Below are 20,439 nucleotides of genomic sequence, written 5' to 3' on the forward strand. Positions count from 1 at the left end.
ATGTTCATGGGGTTGGAGTTTGATGCCTCATTTATCTAATTAAACAAACTTTAACGATGTGTAATTATTGTTTTTGTGTGATTATTCTTCAGTGTCTGTGACTGAACTGTGATTAGCCACTGTTAACTCACTAGCTAATACAAGCTGTTGTTAATGAGGTTAAAGGTTAACTCCTCTGGATTTTATCCATCCTATTCCAACACTGTACCTAGCATTAGCATTAGCACATTATTATCAGTGAGCTGCCACTGAAGGCACTGGTGGTGGAAACAGAAGTGCTAACCACTACGCCACTGCACCGCCCTAAAGTTAGCTACTGTGCTCCTGTCACTGCTTTTAGCTAACATTAACTGTCACACTACCTCTGTTAAAGCTAGGCTAATGTTAGTCACTGTTAGCGCTGTCTGATGCTAGCTGCTATTATCGCTTTCAAAGCTATGCTAATGCTAGTTGCTGTTAGCTTTGTCTGATGTTAGCTGCTATTATCACTTTCAAAGCTATGCTAATGCTAGTTGCTGTTAGCTTTGTCTGATGTTAGCTGCTATTATCACTTTCAAAGCTATGCTAATGCTAGTTGCTGTTAGCTTGGTTATTAATTGGACATAAAGTTCTTCTGATACATGTAAACTTGAACAGACTGAAGTCCAACACATTAGCGTATGTATGAACATTAAACATGCAGCTTCTTCAAACACTGAATTGAACTGAATTGAATTGAACAGATGAATGACGTCTTGTGTCTGCCTTTCTTGTGTAAATAGGAGCAGTTTCATGTGCTTTTGTCGTCGTTTTTTCTCACAGTTTGGTCTCATAATCCTTCCAGGCTTTGTCGAACGCCTTCTTCAGATCCTGAAGGAGAAAAAGACGTCACATGATTAGAGTGAGCTCCCACCAATCAGATTGCAGCGCTGTGGAATCTGACCAAATGAAATAAAGTTGACCTGAAGCCCCGCCCACAGACACCTGACACTCAGTCCGAGGGTTTAGATTTAACTCTATTTAATTCTGTTGAAGTCGGTTTGACGTCGTTTTATTCAGGTTTTAAAGGCCTTCGGTTGTTTTTATTTAATGTTAAACATTTTCAGAGGATTTTCTCCATAGAATAAAAATGATATTAGTTTAGTTTGTATTCAATTAATCAAAACAATAAGACAGAAAATTAATAAATATAATAACAATTATAACTGTTACACATTTAGATTTCCTAATATTTATTTTTTAATTTTGTAAAATGTCTGAACTTATTTAAATCACAAAAAATGATTTAATGACTGTGTTTACTATTATTTTTTATTTCCTTCTTTTATTTATTTATTTGCTTTTATTTATTTATTAACTTATTTATTCATGTATTTATTTATTTATTTGCATTTATTTTTGAATTTATTTATTTGCCCTTGTTCATTTATTAACCTATTTATTCATATATTTATTTACTTACATTTATTTGTGTTTATTTATTTGCTCTTGTTTATTCATGTATTTACTTATTTACTTACAATTATTTGTGATTTATTTGCTCTTGCTTATTTATTAACTTATTTAATCATGTATTTATGTATTTACTTACATTTATTTGTGAATTTATTTACTTATTTGCCCTTGTTTACTGACCAATTTATTCTTTTATTCATATATTTATTTATCTACTTATAATTATTTATTTACTCTCATTAATTTGTCTCTTTGCTCTTTTATGTAATTATTTATTTATTGAATCTTTAATTTATTTATTTTAAATCTCACTTTCCTTTTACTGAGTTTTTTGTGTTTTTTAGTTTAATTTTTTTTTTTTTACTTTATTTACATGGAATTTTATTTGTATATTTCTTATTTTTCCATGTATTTGTGGCTTTTAGATATTTTTTTCCCCTTTATATATTGAAACATCTCCTGTTAATATTTAGTTGAATTTGTGAAAATATACAACATAAATAAATCAATAAAACAATAAATAAAAATAATAAAGTGTGAAATGAAAGAAAATGATCATTATTTCAGTTTCTTTTCATATTTCTGTTTGTTTTCTGTTCTACTCTGCTTTGGTTTATGAACACAGACTGAACACGTATGTTCAGTGGGCAGAACTCATATGTCAGTGTTTGATTGACAGCTGCTGGACCCACCCCTTTGACCCCCTTCAGGTCTCCTTTTAATAAACTGTCCAATGGGAACGTGATGATGTTGTTCATGTTCTGCATCTGCGAAAACACAAGGAAACAAGGTTAGAACAGGCCCCGCCCCCAGGAAAAGGCCCTGACCCCGCCTCTGACTCCGCCCCTCACCAGGTTCTTGAAGAGTGCCGACAGCTCTTTGGTAAAGACGGCGAACTTGAGGAAGGCGGAGCCAACCTGGGCGTCGTCTCTGCACACGCAGTTATCGCCGAACTTCTCCAACGACTGGATGTACTGGTCCTCGTTTTCCACATGGGCTGGAAAAAACACGCAAAAGTGACGAAAATACACACCAAAATACACAGCACACACTGAAATACACAATACACACTAAAATTCACAATGAAGTACACACCAAAATACACAATGCACACCAAAATACACACTGAAATACACACTGGATGTACTGGTCCTTGTTTTCCACGTGGGCTGGAAAAAAACACGCAAAAGTGACAAAAATACACACCAAAATACACACCGAAATACAAAACACACACTAAAATACACAGTACACACTAAGATACACAATACACACCAAAATACACAACACACACTAAAATACACAATACACACTAACATACACAGTCAAATACAGTCAAATATACAGTCAAGTACACAGTCAAGTACAATCAAGTACACAGTCAAATACACACTAAAATACACAGTCAAATACACACTAAAATACACAATACACACTGAAATACATACTAAAATACACAGTCAAATACACACTAAAATACACAGTCAAATACACAGTCAAGTACACAGTCAAATACACAGTCAAGTACACAGTCAAGTACACAGTCAAGTACACAGTCAAATACACAGTCAAGTACACAGTCAAGTACACACTGAAGTACACAGTCAAATACACACTAAAATACACAGTCAAATACACAGTCAAGTACACAGTCAAATACACAGTCAAGTACACAGTCAAATACACAGTCAAGTACACAGTCAAGTACACACTGAAGTACACAGTCAAATACACACTGAAGTACACAGTCAAGTACACACTGAAGTACACAGTCAAATACACACTGAAGTACACAGTCAAGTACACACTGAAGTACACAGTCAAATACACACTGAAGTATACAGTCAAGTACACACTGAAGTACACAGTCAAATACACACTGAAGTACACAGTCAAGTACACAGTGGCTGTCCTGGTCCTTGACACTCATGGTCCGTGGATGTAAAACTGACACAATGTTCTGGAAGAGTTTCAAACACAGTTTAGAACAACAGACGGAAGGAAAACTGGATGAGCTGTACGTATTTATTTATCATTTAATTCCACTGAACTGATGATGAGTAAACAACTGGAACCAACGACAAACAAACAAACAACAGAAAATACAACAAAACACAACCAATAACACACAAAAGCTAAACCAGTCCTAAACCAGTCCAAAACCAGCCCTAAACCAGTCCAAAACCAGCCCTAAACCAGTCCAAAACCAGCCCTAAACCAGTCCTAAACCAGTCCAAAACCAGTCCAAAACCAGCCCTAAACCAGTCCAAAACCAGCCCTAAACCAGTCCTAAACCAGTCCAAAACCAGTCCTAAACCAGTCCAAAACCAGCCCTAAACCAGTCCTAAACCAGTCCAAAACCAGTCCTAAACCAGTCCAAAACCAGCCCTAAACCAGTCCAAAACCAGCCCTAAACCAGTCCTAAACCAGTCCAAAACCAGCCCTAAACCAGTCCAAAACCAGTCCAAAACCAGTCCAAAACCAGTCCTAAACCAGTCCAAAACCAGTCCTAAACCAGTCCAAAACCAGTCCAAAACCAGTCCAAAACCAGCCCTAAACCAGTCCTAAACCAGTCCAAAACCAGCCCTAAACCAGTCCAAAACCAGCCCTAAACCAGTCCAAAACCAGTCCAAAAGCAGCTTTAATTATTATTATTGTTATTATTATTACTGTTGTTATTATTATTTATTTTTTTTAATTGGTTTTTTTATTCGATCCAGTGTGTTTCCTCAGACTTCAGCGTTTGTGACCTCGGTTCAACTTCTTCTTCTTCTTCACTTCCTGCATTTTTGTTTTGCAACACCTTCATCACATGACACGTGTACAGAGGCATGATGGGAAATGCAGTCAGAGAGTGAAGAGGTCTCACTCTGCTGCAGATTCAGTCTGTGTTTGAATGGACAAACCACCACAAACACAAACTGACAGTGAAAAACTACATTTCCCAGAATGCACCTCCCACTCTGAACTGCACTTCAATGCTTCTGCTATTATTTTTATCCATAGGGTAAGTATTTACTGTTTTTTTTTTTAACATTTATTTCTTTAAAATTTTATTTAAATTTTTTTTTTTTTTTAAATTTAGTTTTGTTTAATTAAACTGATTCTTTTAAATTGATCTAAATTTGTTTATTTTATTTCTTATTTTAGCTTTTATTTATTAATTTCTTTCAAATTATTTGATTATATTTGGATGTTGCTTTTACTTTTAGCGAATTTTTAATTGTATTTTCTTTACACTTTAGTATTTTATTTATATTTTACTTTGTATTTATATTTATTAATGTGTCATTATTTTATTATTTACTTGTATTATTTTTCTCTATTTCACTGTGTGTCTGCTGTTTTCATGTCCTGTATTTGTGTTCAATCTGTTTTGTTTCTTTTGCTTTATTTGGACATATTTTCAGATCCTTTAACTTTTTTTTGTTATTTGGACATATATTTTTTTCTCCTTTAACTGTTTTATTTTTAACATATATTTTTAGATCCTTTAACTGTTTTTTTTTTCTCCTTTAACTGTTTTTTTTCTCCTTTAACTGTTTTTTTTCTCCTTTAACTGTTTTTTTCTCCTTTAACTGTTTTTTTCTCCTTCAACTGTTTTTTTCTCCTTTAACTGTTTTTTTCTCTTTTAACTGTTTTTTTCTCCTTCAACTGTTTTTTTTCTCCTTTGTTTTTTTTCTCCTTTAACTGTTTTTTTTTCTCCTTTAACTGTTTTTTTTCTCCTTTAACTGTTTTTTTCCTCCCTTAACTGTTTTTTCTCCTTTAACTGTTTTTTTCCGTCCCTTAACTCTTTTTTTTCTCCTTTAACTGTTTTTTCTCCTTTAACTATTTTTTTTCTCCTTTAACTGTTTTTTTCTCCTTTAACTGTTTTTTTCTCCTTTAACTGTTTTTTTCTCCTTTAACTGTTTTTTTCTCCTTTAACTATTTTTTTTCTCCTTTAACTATTTTTTTTCTCCTTTAACTGTTTTTTTCTCCTTTAACTGTTTTTTTCTCCTTTAACTGTTTTTTTCTCCTTTAACTGTTTTTTTTCTCCTTTAACTGTTTTTTTCTCCTTCAACTGTTTTTTTTTCTCCTTTAACTATTTTTTTTCTCCTTTAACTGTTTTTTTTTTTTTTCTTCGTCTGATCCGTTTCCGTCGCTGCTTTAACTTCCAGTCCAGACTGAAGCGTGGAGGCGGGCCTCGCCCCTCGGCATGCTGGGACACAACGGCAGAATGACAGGAATGTTTGGAGGCCAGACTGCACCTGCCTGGACACAAACGCACCACAGGGACTCGAACGCACCACGATGAGTTCAGGTTCCGTCTGTTCATCACTTTGAGGAGCGACTTTCATCAAATTCCTTTCTTTTTTTAAATATTTTTTCCATCTGTCTTTCCTCATGTTCATGATGGGACATTTCTCAATCTTCTAATTAAATCCACTGAATTATTTCCTTAAAAAAGTCCAAATCTCTCACACACAACGAAGAAACTCAATGAAAATGACAAAAGAGGCAAAAAAGATCAAAAATAAATCTACATTTTTTTCGATGAATTAAAAATATGTCGTATTAAATATGATCAAACATCAGCTTTAACTGAAGTTTGAGGAAAAAAAACAACCAGAAAACTGAGACAAAAACAGACGAATAAAGAAATAAAAGGAATTCTGTCAGATTTGGAGAACTACAGTTCCCATCATGCCTGAGATGAACATGGATACACACACACACACACACACACACTTCTACTCACTCAGTCCAGATGTGTTGATGTTCTTCACAGACTTTTTGATCTTGGACAGAATAGACCGATCCACATCCAGAACCTGAGGACGACAAACACACAGTCAGAACCAGAACCAGGACCAGGACCAGGACCAGGACCAGGACCAAGGACGAGACCCACAACTGGACCAGGACTGCAATAGTTTTAAACTACTGCGTTTTGTTTGGTTTTTTTTGGATCTGCATTCTGGATGTGTCCGTGTCAGCTGACACAGCTGTACCTGCAGTCCTGTGCATGTGTAGTTCAGATGACCACAACTCTTTCATTATTTGTCCGATCAGAAAAATTCCAACAGTTTCTGAAACCTGAGACTCTGTGCTTTATGGACATTCTCGGGTCAATGCAAACATTTCTCGGGCACTCGTCCTAGAAGCTGCAAAATAAGCCCTTCTGTGACTGGGGACGCACACAGCAGACTGAGGGAGCGGAGAACCGGAACACAGAATGGAGCGGAGAACAGATTAGAACTAGTGTTGGAAAATGTAGAACAGACGGACATCCACAGTTCCAGACCAGCCTGGAGGTTTAGGATGGATCTGAGACCAAAGGAGAGACTGATGGAGCAACACCTGAAGAAGAAAGGTAAAGTTCACCAGTTCCATTTAGTGGACTTTGTAGTTTGGACCAGTTTTATTTTATTGTTGGTGTAAACTGAGGCTTCTACTGCACGGTGGTTTTATAGAAGAAAGTAGGAACCCTGTAGAACCTGTGTTAGTTTGTAGAACCTGTGTTAGTTTGTATGTTGGACTTTCTGTGTAAAAGTGCACGATGCTCTACAAAATAAGAGCACAGACGCTGATGTTCGGTGACTTCTTTCCTCAACAGCACAGTCTGACCTGGTCTGTTTGTGTCGTACACTGGTCTGTGTGTGCTCTTTTTCCATGTGTCCACCAGAAGTTCCATTCAAGGATGAAGAGGGAGAAGCACCGGTGATGAGCAAAGGCTGTGGAGATGAGAGCACAGACTGAAGACGCTCCACACACAGATGGAGGACGGAGGAAGAGCTGAGGATGAGCAGTCAGTCACATTTTATTTCTATAAACGCCAAAATCATAACAAAAGTTCTGACCTGACACTTTCCATACAGAGCTGGTCCAAAGCAGAGTGAAGGCAGTTTACAGAAACTACAGAGGAGAGCCAACAGGAGTAAAGACAAGTGAGAGAGAGAGAGAGAGAGAGAGAGAGAGAGTGGGGGAGAGAGGGAGACACATGGATGGAACAAATGAACAGAAAACTGAACTAGAACATCTATGGAACTGTAGAATAAACACTATCAGAACTATGTGGAGAAGAGAGGGATGAGGAGGAGGAGAGAGGAGGAGCACAGCAGCAGGTCCAAGACCAGTCCAAATCCCACAGACACTGAACACATCCACAGGAGGACTGACTTTTCCCACAGACATTGAACACATCCACAGGAGGACTGACTTTTCCCACAGACATTGAACACATCCACAGGAGGACTGACTTTTCCCACAGACATTGAACACATCCACAGGAGGACTGACTTTTCCCACAGACATTGAACACATCCACAGGAGGACTGACTTTTCCCACAGACATTGAACACATCCACAGGAGGACTGACTTTTCCCACAGACATTGAACACATCCACAGGAGGACTGTGGTGTGAACAGACTCTTCTCCGTGGGCAGACTGCTGTAGGAGCTCTGCCTGGATGAGTGACAGCTGTGAACCGACACAACTGTTTCTGCAGAACCATGGACATGAAGACTGCAGCCACAGAACAGACAAACACCTGCAGAGTCTGACCTTCTACTTTTTTTGCACTTTTGTGTTTCTGGTTCATCACAGTCTTCTGCTGCAGATCATGTGCTTCAGCTCTAACAGTCTGAGGACTGGAGCAGCACCAGCTTCTTCAAACTCCCTTTCAGGCAGAACAGTCATTCTTTTTTTTCTATTATTTGATTTTTTATTTGTGTATTGTTTTTTTTTCCTTCCATATGTTTGGTATTATGTCTGTGTCTAAAATAAACTAAACTAAAAAACTAAAAACCCTGTTTCTGCACAACAAAAGGCAAATACTGACACATTTTGTTGTAAATACTTTTCAAACTTTCCAAAGTTCATATTTAACATTCAAATCTTGTATCCATGTGGAATTTCAGTGTTTTTCTCTGCTAAAAAAAAAAAAAAAAAAAAAAAATCCATTTTTGTGTTTTTCATCATTTTAAACCAGGGTTCTAAACTCCTGTTCTTTCAGGTTCCACATTCAGTCTGATCTGATCTGCAGTGGACCCAACCAGGAAAAGAAGAACAGAAGAACCCAGAAAGAATGACAACTGCACATGTTTATCTTTGTTTTAGTCCAAAAAACCCATTAAACTATGAAAATACTGACTTTTATAAACTATCCAAAAGAAAAGATGTGAATAACCTGAAAAAACGGACATTTCTTCACTAAAATCAGTGTAATTTTCTCAGTCTTCTTCCTCCACTTCTCATTAGTCCATGTGCATTCTGGATCAGATCTCCAAAGACACTAAACACTGAGGAACAGGAAGAAAAGAGTTCAAACTGGACTGAATTTAATACAGACATTTCAGGTTGGACACATTTGTTCAGGTTAGTCACATTTTATTGGTACAGGAGAGTTTGGAAATGGAAAGAGTTTCACAATTTAATGTGATTTTTTGCACTAAAATTTGAAGTTTGTATTATTTACAGACATAATGTCATATTTTTTTTCCCATCAAACCCAGTAGTAAATTTGCAGTGGTTCTTTTGTGTGGGTTCTTCTGCTGTTCTTATTGGACTGTAGGTCAGATTGGTCTGGATGTGGAACCCACACTAACATGAGTTCCACTTTGTAAATTCCTCCCAGGGGCTGGAATGGAACCTTTGGATTCAACTGTTATTACAGTCTTACAACAGGCAGTGAGTTATAAATGACTGCTGTACTGAACGTTCAAAGTGTTCTTCAAAAATGGGCCAAAGGACTCAAAGCATATTCTCTGACCTTTTTATGGTCAAAATAAGAACACAAGTGCAGGTGGAGCATTTTGGGCTCAGGAGTACAGAGGGTTTTAACACCACGTGCACGTCCTCCTTCCTCACAGACGTCCACCTGTGTCCAGGACGCTGTCCACAACCGTGAAGATGGACAGCAGAATTTGAATTTCATTCAGAAACCGCTGGAATTTTTCCAGTTGGACAAATAATGGAAGAGTTCTGGTCAAACTACCCAGGACAGGAGGCGTGTCAGACCTGAACTGGACCCAAATGTACCCTGAACACACCTCAAACCACAGACCGCAAATATGACTGAGTTAGAACACAACAGGTTTTATTTTTTTCTGGGCTCCATCATTTTTATACTTTTCATTGTTTATTTCTATCTTTATTTATTCTTTATTTTTTGTTGTTTTTAATTGTCAGCTTTTTCTGTTTTTTCATCTATTCTTGTATTTTATTCTTTTATTGTGGTTTTATTAATTCTTCTGTTTTACAGTTGGATTCGACTGGACAGTTTCTTCCGCTTCTATTCTTTCAGCTCCTTCATGCTCTGACCTTTGACCCCCCCCCCCCCCCCCACGTTCTTCATACTGCAGTTGTTCCGTTAAAATGCGTCCATCATCACTTCACTGAGTTACAAAATAAAGAAGCAGCGTACAAGTCTTTCACCAACCACAGAGTTTCACCAACAGGAAGTGACTGGGTTCCTCTATTTAAGGCAAAAACACCCAGAACCATCCACTAATGTGAACCCTTTTGATACAATAACCTTTGAATTCACTTTTAATGTTTTAATGAGTTTTAATGAACATCTACTGTGAATTAAATAAAGAAAACACAGGATTTACACTGAAAACATGTTCAGTACAGACGAAAGAATAAATGGAGATAAATGGGTTTGGAGTTTGGTCTAAATCACAGATATCAAACATGTGGCAAAGGGTCCAGATCTGACCCACCAAAGGGTCCAGATCTGACCCACCAAAGGGTCCAGATCTGACCCACCAAAGGGTCCAGATCTGACCCACCAAAGGGTCCAGATCCTTTTAGTTCCACATTCAGACCATTTCAGTGTAAACTGGATCAGAACCAGTCCAACAGGACCAGAATGACCTGGACACAGTCCCAGGTCCACATGTGCGTCTGTAAACGTAAACACATTCACATCATTTTACTGTATTTTCACTAAAACCAACTGTCGTTTGACATAAACATGAATAAACCTGAACTAATATGAACGGACTGACGGGTAACCTGAACCATGGTGTCATGTGACACACACAGAATATGCTTCAAATGTCGGAGAAATGTTCGCAGAAGTCTGGACCTCATATGTGTAAATGTTAGAGGTGGAACTGCTTCAGCAGGAGTTCTAACAGGTTGGATAAATCCACTGGATCTGAGTCCAAATGAATGCACACATAGTTCAGCAGCAGCTGGAGGGTCCACGTTCAGACTCTGAACTCTTCGGGTCTAGAGTCTGAACCCATGTGGGATTTTTGGGGCCGATGCCGATACTGATACTGGAGGATAAAAAAAGCCGATATCCAGTATATCTGATATATGAAATAAGAAGACAGATCTGATATGACAGAAGTGTGAACAGGTGCAGAAATCTGTGTGTATGTCCCACAGATAATGAACTGAACTGTAAACCTGACACCAGTCTGTGACCAGGGGTCGGACATGTGGGGGTTTTCTGCTGGGGAGAGCAGACTGTAGGGAAAAGATGGGAGTCCATATTTTAGAAGGAGTGAACAGGGATGGAACCAGATGAAAATTTCATACCATGGTTATTGTGACTAAAATGATCACAGTTATGATTATTATCGTGGTATTATTGAAATTGTGCTCAAAATGTTCAAAAAGTACTGATACACACACTGAAAGAATTGAACCAAGTTGGATAAAAAAAAAACCAAAAACTAATGAAATAATGGACACAATGTACTTTCTGTTGCAGAAACATTCAAATATTAACATGTAAACATCAAATATACAAATGTGCATTAAAGATGGAACCGTATGGAAACTGTTGGACCATGTTACAGATCAAGTCTGAGTTGTTTTAGTTTCTTTTTCATAGATACACAGTCTCTCTCTCTCTCTCTCTCTCTCTCTCTCTCTCTCTTTCAAAGTGTGGTAATCAAACCCAGTTTTCATGATAATTAGAATTTAAACGGTAATACTAACTGTCAAGAATTTTACCACGATTTATCGTTATACAGATAATCGTTACATCCCTAGTAGTGACATGAAAATTGTTTGGTAAATCATTCTTTAAAACGTAGGCGACACCTCCCTTTAATGAGTTCAACTACAAAGCAGACCGTGGAGTCCCACAAAGAATGACAGCAAACATATGACTGAGCACAAAACGAGGTTTTCACTCAGAAATGAGGAGGAGTCTGCCTCCAGCACTAACACTGAGGACGGAACTGAGCATGTGCAGAGTCTGACAGACAAACAGAACCACATACACAGAACCACATACACAGAACCACACAAACAGAACCATATACACAGAACCACATACACAGAACCACATACACAGAACCACACAAACAGAACCATATACACAGAACCACATATAAACAGAACCACATACACAGAACCACATACACAGAACCACACAAACAGAACCATATACACAGAACCACATACACAGAACCACATACACAGAACCACACAAACAGAACCATATACACAGAACCACATAAACAGAACCACACACACAGAACCACATATAAACAGAACCACATACACAGAACCACATATAAACAGAACCACATAAACAGAACCACACACACAGAACCACATACACAGAACCACATACACAGAACCACACAAACAGAACCATATACACAGAACCACATACACAGAACCACACAAACAGAACCATATACACAGAACCACATACACAGAACCACATACACAGAACCACATACACAGAACCACACAAACAGAACCATATACACAGAACCACATACACAGAACCACACAAACAGAACCATATACACAGAACCACATACACAGAACCACACAAACAGAACCATATACACAGAACCACATATAAACAGAACCACATACACAGAACCACATACACAGAACCACACAAACAGAACCATATACACAGAACCACATACACAGAACCACACAAACAGAACCATATACACAGAACCACATAAACAGAACCACACACACAGAACCACATATAAACAGAACCACATACACAGAACCACATATAAACAGAACCACATAAACAGAACCACACACACAGAACCACATACACAGAACCACATACACAGAACCACACAAACAGAACCACATACACAGAACCACATACACAGAACCACATACACAGAACCACATACACAGAACCATATACACAGAACCACATAAACAGAACCACACACACAGAACCACATACACAGAACCACATACACAGAACCACACAAACAGAACCATATACACAGAACCACATATAAACAGAACCACATACACAGAACCACATACACAGAACCACACAAACAGAACCATATACACAGAACCACATATAAACAGAACCACATAAACAGAACCACACACACAGAACCACATACACAGAACCACATACACAGAACCACACATAAACAGAACCACATAAACAGAACCACACACACAGAACCACATATAAACAGAACCACATAAACAGAACCACACACACAGAACCACATACACAGAACCACATACACAGAACCACACAAACAGAACCATATACACAGAACCACATATAAACAGAACCACATACACAGAACCACACAAACAGAACCACATACACAGAACCACATACACAGAACCACATACACAGAACCACACAAACAGAACCATATACACAGAACCACATACACAGAACCACATACACAGAACCACACAAACAGAACCATATACACAGAACCACATACACAGAACCACACAAACAGAACCATATACACAGAACCACATACACAGAACCACATACACAGAACCACACAAACAGAACCATATACACAGAACCACATATAAACAGAACCACATACACAGAACCACATACACAGAACCACACAAACAGAACCATATACACAGAACCACATACACAGAACCACATACACAGAACCACACAAACAGAACCATATACACAGAACCACATAAACAGAACCACACACACAGAACCACATATAAACAGAACCACATACACAGAACCACATATAAACAGAACCACATAAACAGAACCACACACACAGAACCACATACACAGAACCACATACACAGAACCACACAAATAGAACCATATACACAGAACCACATACACAGAACCACACAAACAGAACCATATACACAGAACCACATACACAGAACCACATACACAGAACCACATACACAGAACCACACAAACAGAACCATATACACAGAACCACATACACAGAACCACACAAACAGAACCATATACACAGAACCACATACACAGAACCACACAAACAGAACCATATACACAGAACCACATATAAACAGAACCACATACACAGAACCACATACACAGAACCACACAAACAGAACCATATACACAGAACCACATACACAGAACCACACAAACAGAACCATATACACAGAACCACATAAACAGAACCACACACACAGAACCACATATAAACAGAACCACATACACAGAACCACATATAAACAGAACCACATAAACAGAACCACACACACAGAACCACATACACAGAACCACATACACAGAACCACACAAACAGAACCACATACACAGAACCACATACACAGAACCACATACACAGAACCATATACACAGAACCACATAAACAGAACCACACACACAGAACCACATACACAGAACCACATACACAGAACCACACAAACAGAACCATATACACAGAACCACATATAAACAGAACCACATACACAGAACCACATACACAGAACCACACAAACAGAACCATATACACAGAACCACATATAAACAGAACCACATAAACAGAACCACACACACAGAACCACATACACAGAACCACATACACAGAACCACACATAAACAGAACCACATAAACAGAACCACACACACAGAACCACATATAAACAGAACCACATAAACAGAACCACACACACAGAACCACATACACAGAACCACATACACAGAACCACACAAACAGAACCATATACACAGAACCACATATAAACAGAACCACATACACAGAACCACACAAACAGAACCACATACACAGAACCACATACACAGAACCACATACACAGAACCACACAAACAGAACCATATACACAGAACCACATACACAGAACCACATACACAGAACCACACAAACAGAACCATATACACAGAACCACATACACAGAACCACACAAACAGAACCATATACACAGAACCACATACACAGAACCACATACACAGAACCACACAAACAGAACCATATACACAGAACCACATACACAGAACCACATACACAGAACCACACAAACAGAACCATATACACAGAACCACATACACAGAACCACATACACAGAACCATATACACAGAACCACATAATCAGAACCACATAAACAGAACCATATACACAGAACCACATAATCAGAACCACATAAACAGAACCACACACACAGAACCATATACACAGAACCACATATAAACAGAACCACATACACAGAACCACAAACACAGAACCACACAAACAGAACCATATACACAGAACCACATATAAACAGAACCATATTAACAGAACCACATACACAGAACCACATACACAGAACCACATACACAGAACCACATAAACAGAACCACATATAAACAGAACCACATATAAACAGAACCATATTAACAGAACCACATATAAACAGAACCACACATACACAGAACCACATATAAACAGAACCACACATACACAGAACCACATATAAACAGAACCATATAAACAGAACCACATATAAACAGAACCATATTAACAGAACCACATATAAACAGAACCACACATACACAGAACCACATATAAACAGAACCACATATAAACAGAACCACACATACACAGAACCACATATAAACAGAACCACATATAAACAGAACCACATATAATCAGAACCACATATAAACAGAACCACATATAAACAGAACCACACATAAACAGAACCACATAAACAGAACCACATATAAACAGAACCACATATAATCAGAACCACATAAACAGAACCACACATAAACAGAACCACATATAAACAGAACCACACATAAACAGAACCACATAAACAGAACCACACATAAACAGAACCATATTAACAGAACCACATATAATCAGAACCACATATAAACAGAACCACATAAACAGAACCACACATAAACAGAACCACATATAAACAGAACCATATTAACAGAACCACATATAATCAGAACCACATATAAACAGAACCACATAAACAGAACCACACATAAACAGAACCACATAAACAGAACCACACATAAACAGAACCACATATAAACAGAACCATATTAACAGAACCACATATAATCAGAACCACATATAAACAGAACCACATAAACAGAACCACACATAAACAGAACCACATAAGCAGAACCACATATAACCAGAACCACATAAACAGAACCACATAAACAGAACCACATATAAACAGAACCACATAAACAGAACCATATTAACAGAACCACATATAATCAGAACCACATATAAACAGAACCACATAAACAGAACCACACATAAACAGAACCACACATACACAGAACCATATAAAAACAGAACCATATTAACAGAACCACATATAAACAGAACCACACATACACAGAACCACATATAAACAGAACCACACATACACAGAACCACACATACACAGAACCACATATAATCAGAACCACATAAACAGAACCACATATAAACAGAACCACACATACACAGAACCACATATAAACAGAACCACACATACACAGAACCACATATAAACAGAACCATATAAACAGAACCACATATAAACAGAACCATATTAACAGAACCACATATAAACAGAACCACACATACACAGAACCACATATAAACAGAACCACACATACACAGAACCACATATAAACAGAACCACATATAAACAGAACCACATATAATCAGAACCACATATAAACAGAACCACATATAAACAGAACCACACATAAACAGAACCACATAAACAGAACCACATATAAACAGAACCACATATAATCAGAACCACATAAACAGAACCATACATAAACAGAACCACATATAAACAGAACCACACATAAACAGAACCACATAAACAGAACCACACATAAACAGAACCATATTAACAGAACCACATATAATCAGAACCACATATAAACAGAACCACATAAACAGAACCACACATAAACAGAACCACATATAAACAGAACCATATTAACAGAACCACATATAATCAGAACCACATATAAACAGAACCACATAAACAGAACCACACATAAACAGAACCACATAAACAGAACCACACATAAACAGAACCACATATAAACAGAACCATATTAACAGAACCACATATAATCAGAACCACATATAAACAGAACCACATAAACAGAACCACATAAGCAGAACCACATATAACCAGAACCACATAAACAGAACCACATAAACAGAACCACATATAAACAGAACCACATAAACAGAACCATATTAACAGAACCACATATAATCAGAACCACATATAAACAGAACCACATAAACAGAACCACACATAAACAGAACCACACATACACAGAACCACATATAAACAGAACCATATAAAAACAGAACCATATTAACAGAACCACATATAAACAGAACCACACATACACAGAACCACATATAAACAGAACCACATATAAACAGAACCACACATACACAGAACCACACATACACAGAACCACATATAATCAGAACCACATAAACAGAACCACATATAAACAGAACCACATATAAACAGAACCACACATAAACAGAACCACATATAAACAGAACCACACATAAACAGAACCACATAAACAGAACCACATATAAACAGAACCACATATAAACAGAACCATATTAACAGAACCACATAAACAGAACCATATTAACAGAACCACACATAAACAGAACCACATATAAACAGAACCACATAAACAGAACCATATTAACAGAACCACATATAATCAGAACCACATATAAACAGAACCACATAAACAGAACCACACATAAACAGAACCACACATACACAGAACCACATATAAACAGAACCATATAAAAACAGAACCATATTAACAGAACCACATATAAACAGAACCACACATACACAGAACCACATATAAACAGAACCACATATAAACAGAACCACACATACACAGAACCACACATACACAGAACCACATATAATCAGAACCACATAAACAGAACCACATATAAACAGAACCACACATAAACAGAACCACATATAAACAGAACCACACATAAACAGAACCACATAAACAGAACCACATATAAACAGAACCACATATAAACAGAACCATATTAACAGAACCACATAAACAGAACCATATTAACAGAACCACACATAAACAGAACCACATATAAACAGAACCACATAAACAGAACCATATTAACAGAACCACATATAATCAGAACCACATATAAACAGAACCACATAAACAGAACCATTATTTTTATTAATTACCAGACATTTCAGGTGATATTTTATTAATAATAATTCATATTTTATGATAAATCGATCGTTTGTCAAATGGAAATATTTCCAAATGGTTTTTTTTTCCACATTAAACCAAAAAGCTCATGAGTGTTTGTTATTGATTGTTTACAGCTGATTCTGATGTTGTTTACTGGATCAAACTGGTCTGAATGAAGGCCTTTACCGGACCTAACCGGACCCTTTACTGGACCGGTTTGGGTCCGCGGGCCTCATGTTGGACCCCCCTGCTCTGAATCCACTTCTGGGTTTTAAAGGTTAAACTTTAAATCAAACAGACTAAAGTGAGCTAGACTGTGTTCGGTGGTTCTGCTGGACCGGGTCCTGGTCCGGGTCCTGGTCCGGGTCTTACCTCCTCCAGGGCCGACACCGTGTTCCTGCACTGGTTGATCCTGGTGGTGAAGTTGGAGGTGGTGGGGGCCTGGTAGTCCTCATCCGTCTCCGAGATGAACTCCGTCACACTGATCAGGTCCGGCATGGTGGCACCAGAACCAAGACCAGAACCACGACCAGAACCAGCGTCCGCGGCGGAGAAGGTCACGTGGTTTCTCTCAGCGCCAGGTAGAAGGGCCACACCTGGGCGGGTTCAGCCGGGTCCGAGGCCCGGCTCTGGTTCCGGTTCCGGATCCTGTGGGGACAGTAGAGCCGATCCGCGGGTCCATGGACCGGGTCCGACCAGGTCCGACCGGGTCTTGGTCTTCTTCGGAACACCTGAGGCGGAGTTGCGGAAGGCGCAGAGGTCTCACTCTGCCGCGGATTCAGGAACCGAGACCTGCCACAGGCCACGCCCTGAACCCACGGCACGAGGCGTCCGGTCTGCGCATGCGTCCTGCAAGGCGAGTGCATAAACTGTGGTAGAAGAACAAGAAACCGTCGAAGAAGAAGAAGTCAGACATGGAAGAACATTTATGGAACTGGATCTGACTATGACAGGACCTGGGTTCAGTGAACCGGCTCAGACCAGGAGGATCTGGACTGGACCCATCTGAACTGGACTTTTGTCCCCAGTTTTTACTTTTTTAGTTTTTTGTTTTTTCTTCGTATTTTTTCTATTTTTTCTTTCTTTTTTTCCAGTTTTTTTCTTTCTTTTTAATTTCTTAGTTTTTTTTCTTTCTTCAGTTTTTTCAATTAATTAATTATTTTTTCCTGTTTTTTCTTTCTTTTAAATTTTTTTTCAGTGTTTTTTTCTTCTTTGTTTTTTTTTTTTCTTGTTTTGTTTCTGTTTTTTCTAGAGTTAACGAACATGATAGTGGTTTTAGTCAAATTACAGGTTGATCTCATTTTTTGGTGCAATTCACCAAAGTGTTTTATTGTGGTGAAAATCCTGTGGAACAATGGGCCTCGTATCAAAGCATCATGGGTAATGCAGTTTAAGAACAGATACTGCAAATGGATGAATAATTTATTATCTGTATCAAAATAATAATTGATCCTGATTTTATAAATCTATAATCAGTGTCTATTATTATTTAGATCCAGATGGGAGACACCCCCAAAGGTGATCCAGAACAAACAGGTCCACATCCTGGTGGACTTCCAGATCCAGACTGAGCAGAAGGAGGTGGAGAACCATCAGAAAGAACAGGAGAAGATGGAGAAAGACCAAGGACTGAAAGAGGAGAACAGTGAGACCAGTAGTGATGGGGGGGGCGGGAACTAGGGGCAGTGACCCCCCCCTAAACCGACAGGATGGAACCAGCAGATACCAGGAACCACATCAGAGATCTGAGTCCAACAGAGAACAGAGAAGAACCAGAACAGAACTATCAGAACCACCAGACCAGAGTAAAGGAGGCTCCGCCCAGGTGGACCAGAACACTTAATATATATCAATAAGTTTATCTGATCTAACATGTCTTCATCTGTAGCTCTTTGTGCAGATGGAACACATGATGCAGATGCACATTTATTATTACTATAAAACTGACAGTGTCATGGAATTTTCTGTCACTTTTGTTCAAGTGTTCAGTCATTTTTGTCGAATGAACATCTTTGAACTCATTGTATTTTTTTTAAAATTATTATTATTATTATTAACATTGTTTTGTTTTTTTTTATCTTGTTTTTGTTTCTTTACATCATTTCATTGTGTCTTTGACATTGTTATCTGGTTTTGGTTTTCCATCGTGTGTCATTTTCATCTCAATTTAATATTTAGAATAAAATATTTTAATTCTAAATATGAATAAATGCTTTTGAAAAGACATGTAGACATAATGACTTCTGTTTGTCCATTTGTTATATATATATATATATATATATATATATATATATATATATATATATATATATATATATATAGTCCTGTTCACACTAATGAAATAAATGTGTCCACATTTATTATTTTAATGTTTCTTTTTAATTACTTCTATAATTCCAGACAGAAGTCATCCATCCACTAGATGGCACTAATCAACCACATATAATCATTAAATGTTCAGTAATAACGTTCAACCAAGAACACTTAATGTTTCTCTTTATTTCTGTGAATCTCTGAGTTTTTGT

General features: G+C 37.7%; 2 protein-coding genes across 2 annotated transcripts in view; both read right to left on the reverse strand.

Annotated features, from left to right (window-relative positions):
- Positions 1-4,401, reverse strand: part of LOC115415100 (cleavage and polyadenylation specificity factor subunit 3-like) — a 29,388-nt gene extending 24,987 nt beyond the window's left edge. The window contains exons 1-2 of the mRNA XM_030128551.1: positions 4,397-4,401; positions 2,478-2,485 (exon numbers count right to left, since the gene is read on the reverse strand). The gene's annotated coding sequence lies outside the window, so the exon portion shown is untranslated. The remainder of the gene's footprint in view (positions 1-2,477; positions 2,486-4,396) is intronic.
- Positions 1-18,716, reverse strand: part of asap2b (ArfGAP with SH3 domain, ankyrin repeat and PH domain 2b) — a 33,652-nt gene extending 14,936 nt beyond the window's left edge. Inside the window, exons 1-5 of the mRNA XM_030128548.1 lie at positions 18,287-18,716; positions 6,173-6,245; positions 2,286-2,431; positions 2,127-2,201; positions 800-849 (exon numbers count right to left, since the gene is read on the reverse strand). Coding sequence (XP_029984408.1) covers positions 800-849; positions 2,127-2,201; positions 2,286-2,431; positions 6,173-6,245; positions 18,287-18,412 — 470 coding nt within the window. The 5' untranslated portion in view covers positions 18,413-18,716. The remainder of the gene's footprint in view (positions 1-799; positions 850-2,126; positions 2,202-2,285; positions 2,432-6,172; positions 6,246-18,286) is intronic.
- Between the last annotated feature and the right edge of the window lie 1,723 nt (positions 18,717-20,439).

The sequence above is a fragment of the Sphaeramia orbicularis genome, chromosome 24 (assembly GCF_902148855.1).
Source record: "Sphaeramia orbicularis chromosome 24, fSphaOr1.1, whole genome shotgun sequence".
In the NCBI taxonomy this organism is placed as follows: Eukaryota; Metazoa; Chordata; class Actinopteri; order Kurtiformes; family Apogonidae; genus Sphaeramia; species Sphaeramia orbicularis.